Below are 10723 nucleotides of genomic sequence, written 5' to 3'. Positions count from 1 at the left end.
CTTATTTCCCAGGGTTGTTCCCCCCTCTCTCACTTATATTTTATGTGAAAACCTAGTGGTACTGACAACAGATGCAAGGATTGCTAAAGTACATGTCAAAAGCAGGAGAATCTAGTAGCCCTGAGATGAAATAGTGAAATAGATGAAATTGTCCAACCCTAGTTAAATGGTCAAGATATTTTAAAAAAACTTTTATGGACTGTTATCCTTTCTGTGGGATAAATCAGCCTCATATAACCAACATGCTTAACACTAATTAATGCATGAAGGGGTTAAGACCATAAAGTAAGCTGTCCTGCCAGCCTTAGCTAAGTCACTGCCCCTCGCCTTGGGAGGAGAGGTTATCATGCCATTCCACCATGTGATTCCACCAGTAAGGAGGTTTAAGCAGGGTGCTCCAAGCTTAGACAGTGTGGCTTAAGCAAGCCATCTTGTGTTTCTATACAAATAATCTAGAAACATTCACCACTTTGGAACCTAAGTTTTACTGCCTGCATTTTCAGACTGCTGTACGGAAAAGCACATAAATTTGACCTTTGAAGAGTTTGACCTCTGAAGAGTTGAAAACCTTTAAAAAAAAAAAAAAAACCAGAACATTTTTATTTGATTTTACAATTATGAAATTATAACAATCCACATTGTTGTTTAGTCGTTTAGTCGTGTCCGACTCTTCGTGACCCCATAGACCAGAGCACGCCAGGCACTCCTGTCTCCCACTGCCTCCCGCAGTTTGGTCAGACTCATGTTCGTAGCTTCAAGAACACTGTCCCACCATCTCGTCCTCTGTCGTCCCCTTCTCCTTGTGCCCTCCATCTTTCCCAACATCAGAGTCTTTTCCAGGGAGTCTTCTCTTCTCATGATGTCTTCTGCTTCTGTTAGGTCCTTTCCACTTTTGTCTTTTATTATGGTAATCTTTGTACGAAATGTTCCTTTCATATCTCCAATTTTCTTGAACAGATCTTGAACAGACAAAGGCAACAATCCACATACATATCCATATATTGAGATTACTCTCAATCTCACGACCCCCTCCCCATGGGGTCCTATTTTCAACACTTACAACTGCATATTCTTCCATACTCTAATTTTTATATTAATCCATATTATCCATAGTATTTGTTACATTACAAGTGGAATTGTTGTTGTTTAGTTGTTTAGTCATGTCCGACTCTTCGTGACCCCACGGACCAGAGCACGCCAGGCACTCCTGTCTTCCGCTGCCTCCCGCAGTTTAGTCAAACTCATGCTCGTAGCTTCGAGAACACTGTCCAACCATCTCGTCCTCTGTCGTCCCCTTCTTGTGCCCTCCATCCTTCCCAACATCAAGGTCTTTTCCAGGGAGTCTTCTCTTCTCATGAGGTGGCCAAAGTATTGGAGTCTCAGCTTCACGATCGGTCCTTCCAGTGAGCACTCAGGGCTGATTTCCTTAAGAATAAAATAAAAAAATTCCTTCCAGTAGCACCTTAAAGACCAACTGAGTTAGTTCTAGGTATGAGCTTTCGTGTGCATGCACACTTCTTCAGATACATATGCGTGTATCTGAAGAAGTGTGCATGCACACGAAAGCTCATACCTAGAACTAACTCAGTTGGTCTTTAAGGTGCTACTGGAAGGAATTTTTTTATTTTGTTTTGACCATGGCAGACCAACACGGCTACCTATCTGTTCCTTAAGAATGGATAGGTTTGATCTTCTTGCAATCCATGGGACTGTGATCGGCCTTCTTTATGGTCCAGCGCTCACTTCCATACATCACTACTGGGAAAACCATAGCTTTTACTATACGGACCTTTGTTGGCAAGGTGATGTCTCTACTTTTTAAGATGCTGTCTAGGTTTGTCATTGCTTTTCTCCCAAGAAGCAGGCATCTTTTAATTTCGTGACTGCTGTCACCATCTGCAGTGATCATGGATCCCAAGAAAGTAAAATCTCTCACTGCCTCCATTTCTTCCCCTTCTATTTGCCAGGAGGTGATGGGACCAGTGGCCATGATCTTCGTTTTTTTGATGTTGAACTTCAGACCATATTTTGCGCTCTCCTCTTTCACCCTCAATAAAAGGTTCTTTAATTCCTCCTCACTTTCTGCCATCAAGGTTGTGTCATATGCATATCTGAGGTTGTTGACATTTCTTCCGGCAATCTTTATTCCGGCTAGGGATTCATCCAGCCCAGCCTTTTGCATGATGAATTCTGCATATAAGTTAAATAAGCAGGGAGACAATATACAGCCTTGTCGTACTCCTTTCCCAATTTTGAACCAATCAGTTGTTCTATATCCAGTTCTAACTGTAGCTTCTTGTCCCGCATAGAGATTTCTCAGGAGACAGATGAGGTGATCAGGCACTCCCATTTCTTTAAGAACTTGCCATAGTTTGCTGTGGTCGACACAGTCAAAGGCTTTTGCATAGTCAATGAAGCAGAAGTAGATGTCTTTCTGGAATTCTCTTAGCTTTCTCCATAATCCAGCGCATGTTTGCAATTTGGTCTCTGGTTCCTCTGCCTCTTCTAAATCCAGCTTGCACTTCTGGGAGTTCTCGGTCCACATACTGCTTGAGCCTTCCTTGTAGAATAAGTGGAATTAAAATCCTGCTAATGTTTCCATCTGCTTACAGTGGTCTCCTAGATAACTTATAATTTTTCCCATTCTTTTTAAAAGTTTTTGTTCTCCTGGTTCATTACTAAATGTGTGGTTTCTTTCTATGCTAAGGGAACTGGAGAACTTCGGGATTAACTTAGAATAGTCTGTTTTAGAGGTCTAAGAGCCTATATTCTCATGCTTTGCTGCATGTTTTGTGATTTTAAATGATCATCAAATACTTACCCCAAACCTGGATCTAGACATCCAGGGAAGTTGTCTTTTATCTTATTAAGCAACAGTTTCAAATTTCAGAAATATAGTCATACTTTATTTGAAACTAATATTAAAAACAAATACTGTAATAAAATGACAACTTATAGTAGCAGCACACCATAAAAACATAACAGCCAACAGTCAACAATAGTTAGCAGATCTTGTACACTAGGCATTTAGTGCAGAATTTGCTCAGTTATTATGGGATACTCACACAACATCCAATCATTGCAATCCTGGACTTTTTCCTGTCTTTTCTCTGGCAACAAAAAGTCCTCCCTTTTTTCAGAAGAGCAGCACTAACTGCACAGGTGTGTTTCTTGAAGTCCATGGTTTGAAGAAAGGCAATGATGTATCAGGCAGGTGAACAATCACAGAGCACACTCACCATAATATTTCCAGTGGGCGCCATTTTATACTGTATTGTTCATTTTAATCTATCTTTTCATTACTGGTGCATTACTGGTTATAATTTTTAATATAAAAAAATTAGTTAAATACCACTTAAATGAAAGTGTTACAGCATTAAAGTATGATGATATTATGCTATTATAAAAATGTTTGTTAAAAAGCCATTTCTCTCATCGTCATTTATTACCTTTGTAAGGTGGTGGTGACCAGAAAGTCCCCCCTTCTTTTCAGAATTAGCATTATAGTGTTACAGCTCTATACTTTCATTTAAATGGCATTTCCATATTTTAAAACATTCTTAAAATTATAACTAAACAACGCATTTTGTGTTAATTAAAAGATTGATTAAAAACCCCAATGTCTGATAAAACAACAGCCACTGCGGCAAGTGTGGGCTTAGAGTCAAGGGCAGCTCAGGTCAATTGGGACCTTCCCTTTGACATATACAGCAGCCGTGTCAAGCCTGCTGGTGCATAGGACTGAACATAGCAGATTGTACACATTTTAAAAAGCACAATATTCTCACTAGTATGGAGAGTTGCTTGCAATTCCGCTTGCCGCTTGCAACAGAAGAGCAACAGTTGGGAAGCCTCAGGTGCTACCCATCTGGAAGCACCTCAAAAGAGTTCAGGCCATCCTTTTTTCAGATAGGGAAGAGCAGTTGGAAAAAATGCCTTCCTTAAAAGATTTAATAAATCTGCAGCATCACGAAACCTTACAACCCAATTCTCTTATCGTGCAATATTGACCCTTTACCTTATTTGCACAGGCTGTCTAAAATTCAATGCCTAAGCCTGTGTGACATGCATCTACTGAAAACATTCCTGTAAAGATTTCTCCTTTAAAGCTCTGCAGCTTTAACAAGGGAGGAGCCAGTTCCCATAGAGAGTAAGTAACAACAGACTGGGGGATTTTGTCACCAGCAGACAGACTTTGCTTTCTTTATTGCAGGGGCAAAATCTCATGTTGTCTTTCTCTCCTAATGTCAGTGGGACTTAAGCCCAAACAAGGGGACATAGGATTGGAGCATGAGCACAGACGGTAGGCATGTGATTCATTTTCAGCAAAGACTGCCTGTAAATATTTTCTTTCTTACTACCTTCCTTTTACAGTGGTACCTTGGCTTAAGTACTTAATTCGTTCCGGAGGTCCATACTTAACCTGAAACTGTTCTTAACCTGAAGCACCACTTTAGCTAATGGGGCCTCCTGCTGCTGCCATGCCGCCAGAGCACGATTTCTGTTCTCATCCTGAAGCAAAGTTCTTAACCTGAAGCACTATTTCTGGGTTACCGGAGTCTGTAACCTGAAGCATATGTAACCTGAAGCGTATGTAACCCGAGGTACCACTGTACCACTAATAACTGTGTCTCATTTGGATAAAAAAGTACAAAATCATGCAGGATTTGGGTTTTCAGTTTTTTGTTTTTGTTTTGTCTTGCACAGAGCTTAATGTTACAGCATGACAGAGCTGCACGAAGCTGTAGCATTGGGCAATTGTGACTTGGTGGATGAGATTCTCAAGACAGGGCTGTGTGACCCAAATTGCAAAGATATTTATTGGAGTGACAGAACACCACTGCACTGGGCTGCAGCAAAAGGTAAATTATAAATCTCTTCTACTGCATTCACAAAGAGGGTACTAATCTCACAGAAAAAAACAGCAGAATTCAGAAACAAATAGAACATTTCAGTCTCCTAAGATTCTCTGCTGCTGACCTGACCTGAAAAGCGACATTCTTCAAAGAAAGAAATTCCAAAGGGAGGCTGCAGCATGAAATGTCTGAATGACAGCTCACTGAGAGGTTAGTTTCTGTTCACATAGGCCTTATGTGAGTTGTTGGTTTCCTTTTCCACTAGGAGTAGGAAATAACATAACAGTGTTACGATGACTGCACTATGACCAATTACTGCTTTTGTAAATGGTGCCTGTATTTACTGAATTGCCCCAAATCTCATCTGTTGCCTGTCTTGGCCATTTGACAGCACTGCTTGCAATTCTTGTCTTTTCATGTGCATGTCTACACATCAACACAGCATTACACTTTGTTCAATTGATGAAATGGTTTTGAGCCATGAAAGCTTAGCTTTCGGTTCGTTTTAAAGGCTGGCGGGGGGAACACGTGGCCCTCCAGGTCTTTGACTCCAACTCCCATCAGCCCCAGCCAGCCTGGTTGAGGGCCAGGAATGGTGGATGAGAGCCAGCATGTGGGGAGCCACCATTTAACACTACACACACACACACACACACACACACACACACACACCCTTGGGTGTATTTGCAGCAACCAAGGCTGGCCCACTCACGAGGCAAGGGTGGCAGGATCCACAGGGCAGCAGGTCCTGATAGAGATCTTTATTTTCTCCTCCGCCCTTGTTCCTGTTGTACATCTTCCCTCACCCTTCTTACCTGGCAGGGAGGGGGACACTATTTTGTGATTTGCCTCAGGTAGCAGGTGGCTGCAACTGGAACTTGTCTATAATGAAGAAATTCCACTGCGATCCATTTCACCCACTTGGCTCCCATCCTTGTATTTCTACAGGGCACTCAAAGATAATAAAACTGCTTGTGGAGCATGGTGCTCGCCTGTGCTTGAGAACTGAAGCAGGATGGACGGCAGCTCATTTTGGGGCTGAATCAGGGAAACTAGGAGTGTTAAGAACCCTTCATTCTCTGCATGCACCTATTGATGCTGCAGATCTCTATGGGGACACACCCAAGAGGATCGCAGAGATCTACGGACACAAAGATTGTGTCACGTTCTTAGAGGTGTAAGTATCAACAAATTGTTAACAGATAAATCAATTATTATTAGCTAGATTTATATCCCACTCCTCAGCTGGTAGAGCAGAGAAACTACATCATTCAAAATAAAATAAAAAAGTTATTTTAAAAAATCAAGTTAAAAGAATGCAATTTAAAGCAGGGATTAGTATAAAAATCAGATTAAGAAGATGAGGCTCTAAAAATAACAGTGTTTGAGTGACAATAAAGAGGCAGCCAAATCCCCACTGGGAGGGATATTCCAAAGCTCCAGTACCACAACCTGTGCAGGTGCCTCAGGACCCCCAAGGGAGTTAAGTGACGCTGCCCTGGCTGTGCAAGGCTGAAGGCGAGTGTCAAGGAGTCCTGGGGGGGGGTGCCAGCCAGGAGGACGGAGTAACCAGGCAACCTGTAGGGGGGGTGCATTGCCATGAGGGCTGGTTGGCCCATAGTTAAGCCAGCTGTTGATCCACACAGCTGTCCTGGTGGGCTCCACTATGCCTCTCTGGCCTGCGAGGGGGGGAGGCAGCCCGGTACGCTTGCCCTAGGCCTTGGAGAGCTAACCTGGCCAGGGCTCCTTTCAGCGCCCCCCCCCTCCAGGCCTGCCAGACCTCTGCTGTCATGCGAAGAGCAAGACTCGCACCCCGGCCTCACATAAGCTCTGCAATGGCCTGCCTCCTCTTCCTGGCATCCTAGGTCTGAACCAAGGATTTTCAGTCCACTTTTCAGGGACCCCTGACCATTAGGTCCAATCGTGACCGATTCTGGGGTTGCGGCGCTCATCTCGCTTTACTGGCTGAGGGAGCCGGCATACAGCTTCTGGGTCATGTGGTCAGCATGACTAAGCCGCTTCTGGCGAACCAGAGCAGCGCACAGAAACGCCGTTTACCTTCCCGCCGGAGCGGTACCTATTTATCTACTTGCACTTTGAGGTGCTTTCGAACTGCTAGGTTGGCAGGAGCAGGGACCGAGCAACGGGAGCTCACCCCGTCATGGGGATTCGAACCGCCGATCTTCTGATTGGCAAGTCCTAGGCTCTGTGGTTTAACCCACAGCACCACCCATGTCCTCCTCACATACCTTTGTACAAATACCAGGGTACTAATACCTCATGATCAGTGCCACAGCAGTTAAGGGAAACTGCTCTCATTGTTTCCCAGAAATTATAATCTATAATCAGCTTTAATAGGGTCAGAGCCAGCTCCCACAGCGCCACCCGCATCCCCTATTGAATAAATATGCCATATCAATTCCAGATGTCTTGAGAGGTTTTGTTGAATTTGGTGAAGATGACCGTCCTTTCTCTTTCATCTAGGGCAGAGGTAGAGTGTAGGGAGTTCTGTCAGAGAGCAAAATTAAAGGGGACTCAGCTGGACCTGGAGGACGAAGATTGGGAGCGTAAAAGGGCAGAACCTTTGAAAAATAAAGCCTACACACAAAAGAAACCCACAAAAAAGCATGTGGGGAAAGACGATGATCCAACTCCTAGAGTAAGTAATGAGCAGAGCTCTATAGATTCAGCCCAGCTGCCTTAGCTAAGTAACACGGACACCTTCCTTTTGAGCAGCGCTTACAGCATCTTTTGGTTCGATGCAAACCATTTACTGGGCATATCTAGTAAAAATTAGAGGTGAAACCGGGGCAGGATGCCAAGAAGTTAGGGTTAGGCCTGTGGTGGTGATGTTTCAGACACAAGGTTTATATATTTATGTATGCGTTTGCCATGTACATTTATGAACATTTATTTTATATTTGGGACCTTAGAATTCTAACAACAGGAGATAAGACATTGCTGGATAAATCACACTGAAGAAAGAGATGCTGGTGATCAGAGATAAAGAATCCAGGAGGTGAATGTAAAGGAAGGGACTGAAGTTTGCAAACCTTCCCACTGTGGAAATGCTCAAGCAAACAGCAAATCGGAGGTCAGAACAACGAAAAACCAGAGTATAGCACTGGATTATTGACATGGCTAGAGCTTGTAAAGCAGGTCCAGAATCAGACCATCTTTGTGCAATTTCTATAGCTTTGCAAGAAACATGTAGATTGCTGTAACAGCCCATATTTTATTTTCTAAATCCAAGTGTCTCCAATTATAGTTTGACTTCCAAGTACGAGCAACACTATTAATGGTTGTGCCAATGCCCAAAATTTAGAAAACTGCAACAATGGACTGTTGTCAGACTTTGGGGGATCGGATCCCTCCCCCTGTGGCAGCAAATAAGCAGATAAAACGAAAGGAGCGTTCTTACCAAATAAGTTCTTTAATGATCACAGCAAGAGACAACGGAATGCATATCTCTCTAAAAAATGGCGTTGCTCCCAGTAAAGTTTCACCCCTCCGTCCCCATTAATTTACGTCACTCCTACGTTGGGTAATCTGAGCTTGTCGCTGCTGAGCTCTCTGTTCTATGACTCTCAGAGCTCGTCTAGTCTTAGGCGAGGGGGGGGTCAGGAATGCTGTCCAAGGACACTGAATCTGCCAGCTGTCTCTTGGTGTTTCCTCTTCTAGCTGTTCCTCCCTCAGTATTTTCCAGCTTTTCCCTCTGGACTATGTCCCTCTGCAAACCACTGTTCTAAATCAATACTGTCCTCCTGCCCTTGGGAAGGTTCAGAAAAAGGGGGATGGGCTCCCATCATTCCTCCTCAGTCCAGCTCCTGGCAACTGTTATCCTTTAAAACAGCTTTTCCACTCAGGAGGAAAATCTTCATGCCACATCCTTAGAATATGGAAGTTGGATGAACAGCCACTGAGCTTTCAGACTTGTCCAGAGAAAACAAACCCACTGAGTTATATCCATCATAATGAAGCTCCAGGTTTCTGAGAAATGTAAATATGGAGAGTATTCTTTTCACAGGCATGGTGTCATATGCTCAGTTTTGCATGCTTATGTAGAAAAGCTAAGTACCATGGATAACAGCGTTTAAAAACCATATGAGAAACATGATGCGTTTCATTAACTCTGTGGAAACCTGAAGGTTGGAGTTCCAGATGCTATAATAAACAAAAACTTATCTTGCTATGCTTCACACAGTTTAAAATTGTTTTAGTTGTTCTTTTGGAAAAAAATATGAATAAGTCAATCTTCTTAATTCCCTGCTACCATTAAACTGATATTGGACTCACCATCTGAATTAGTTTGGTAGCAAATATATTCAAAATTTTGTGGACATTTTGATACATCATTTAGATATTTTCTGGACACACTTAAAGGTAAAGGTAAAGGTACCCCTGCCCATACGGGCCAGTCGTGTCCAACTCTAGGGTTGTGCGCCCATCTCACTTAAGAGGCCGGGGGCCAGCGCTGTCCTGGCGTGACACTTCCGGGATCACGTGTCCTGGCGTGACACTTCCGGGTCACGTGGCCAGTGTGACGAAGCTGCTCTGGCGAGCCAGCACCAGCGCAGCAAACGGAAACGCCGTTTACCTTCCCGCTATAAAGCGATACCTATTTATCTACTTGCACTTAGGGGTGCTTTCGAACTGCTAGGTGGGCAGGAGCTGGGACCAAAAGACGGGAGCTCACCCCGCCGCGGGGATTCGAACTGCCGACCATACGATCGGCAAGTCCTAGGCACTGAGGTTTTACCCACAACGCCACCCGCGTCCCTTACACACTTGACACACTTGGCTTCCCCTAAACAATCCTTGGATCCACAGTTTGCTAAGGTTACTGGAAATCGTAGCTTGGTTTCCTTGATTCTTTAGCCTTTTGCTTTAAATGTGATTAAAATGTATGTTGTGGATGTGACCAGACATCCTAGGAGTTTCAAGAAGTAGACCCTTTCCCTTAGAGCTGCAGTGAGACAAAGGGGGAAGTCTTTCTAAACAAAGGATTCCTTCCTCCTATTCTTCTTCAATTTCATTTCTACTCCACTGGGGGGCGGGGGGGATCCCTTCCATTGGCAATATAGAAGGGGAGGAAAGAAAAATAACAGACAAGCAAAGGAATGAAACTGCCTCATTAAAGGGTTGCTTTTAAAAGTCTTAACCTGAAGGACTCCCATGTCCCTTATGCACCATCCAGAATGGTGTATCGGATCCCTGGGATCCTTGAGAGAAGGCCTCCTGACTTCTATTAGGGCTCATATTTTGCTTGCCCTGTGCCTAGAAAGCAGCAAGTGTCTGAGCGGTTTCCTACTTGTCCAAGCCCTGTGGCCTTGGCCCGGCCTCTTCCCCCTGAAAACCCACTCTTCAGCACTCATTTGGAACCAACAGCTATCTGCGGAAAAACCCCTGGTAGTTTGTTCCAATTCAGTGCTATGCCACGGGTTTTCCTTGGAGAAACGGAAGTGTGGACGAGCCCTTCGTTTCTACACCAAGAGGCAAGTCAGGTGGTGGCACCTTTGGAAGACTTCCTCTGGAAGCCACACAGGAAGCTGCCATTCTAACGTTTTGTCACCTGCTGAAAATGTTCTTTTTCCACCAAGCATTTTTGGATAATTAATTTGATTCAATGTTGGTCATTTCTCTTCGTTTTATACTCTTATAGTGTTACGATGTTTTAGTGATGTTATTTTCAGGAGAGGGCAGTTTATAAATATTCAGAAATAGAAATAGAAATAATAAGTAACAGTGGATTGAAACTTAAATTAAAGTGTAGAATCCTACATCATGCTAAGACAGTGGTTTTCAACCAGTATGCCATGGCACCCTGGGGCGCCTAATATCCTATCATATCATATCATATCATATCA

The 10723-nt window shown here is 43.6% G+C and overlaps 1 protein-coding gene across 3 annotated transcripts; it reads left to right on the top strand.

Annotated features, from left to right (window-relative positions):
* Positions 1 to 4175: 4175 nt before the first annotated feature.
* ANKRD66 (ankyrin repeat domain 66) lies at positions 4176 to 9055 on the top strand. 3 transcript variants are annotated; one of them, XM_081855756.1, is made up of 5 exons: positions 4176 to 4303; positions 4708 to 4862; positions 5805 to 6033; positions 7341 to 7515; positions 7790 to 9055. In XM_081855756.1, exons 2-5 carry the CDS (start codon positions 4724 to 4726, stop codon positions 7808 to 7810), a joined length of 564 nt encoding a protein of 187 aa, XP_081711882.1. In that variant the 5' UTR covers positions 4176 to 4303; positions 4708 to 4723; the 3' UTR covers positions 7811 to 9055. The 3 variants fall into 3 exon arrangements, with proteins under 3 accessions (XP_081711882.1, XP_081711880.1, XP_081711881.1); XM_081855754.1 differs by having other exon boundaries at positions 7341 to 9055; XM_081855755.1 differs by having other exon boundaries at positions 4176 to 4338; positions 7341 to 9055.
* The last annotated feature ends 1668 nt before the right edge of the window (positions 9056 to 10723 follow it).

The sequence above is a fragment of the Podarcis erhardii genome (assembly GCF_964252035.2).
Source record: "Podarcis erhardii genome assembly, chromosome: 3".
In the NCBI taxonomy this organism is placed as follows: domain Eukaryota; kingdom Metazoa; phylum Chordata; class Lepidosauria; order Squamata; family Lacertidae; genus Podarcis; species Podarcis erhardii.
This window is presented reverse-complemented; position numbering and strand designations above follow the sequence as displayed.

Bases quoted from the DNA above. Each gene is read 5' to 3' on its own strand.
- ANKRD66 (XM_081855754.1), top strand. From the start codon at position 4,724: ATGACAGAGCTGCACGAAGCTGTAGCATTGGGCAATTGTGACTTGGTG. The intron at 4,863-5,804 runs GTAAATTATAAA...GTATTTCTACAG, and splicing joins GCACTGGGCTGCAGCAAAAG to GGCACTCAAAGATAATAAAA. The intron at 6,034-7,340 runs GTAAGTATCAAC...TCTTTCATCTAG, and splicing joins TGTGTCACGTTCTTAGAGGT to GGCAGAGGTAGAGTGTAGGG.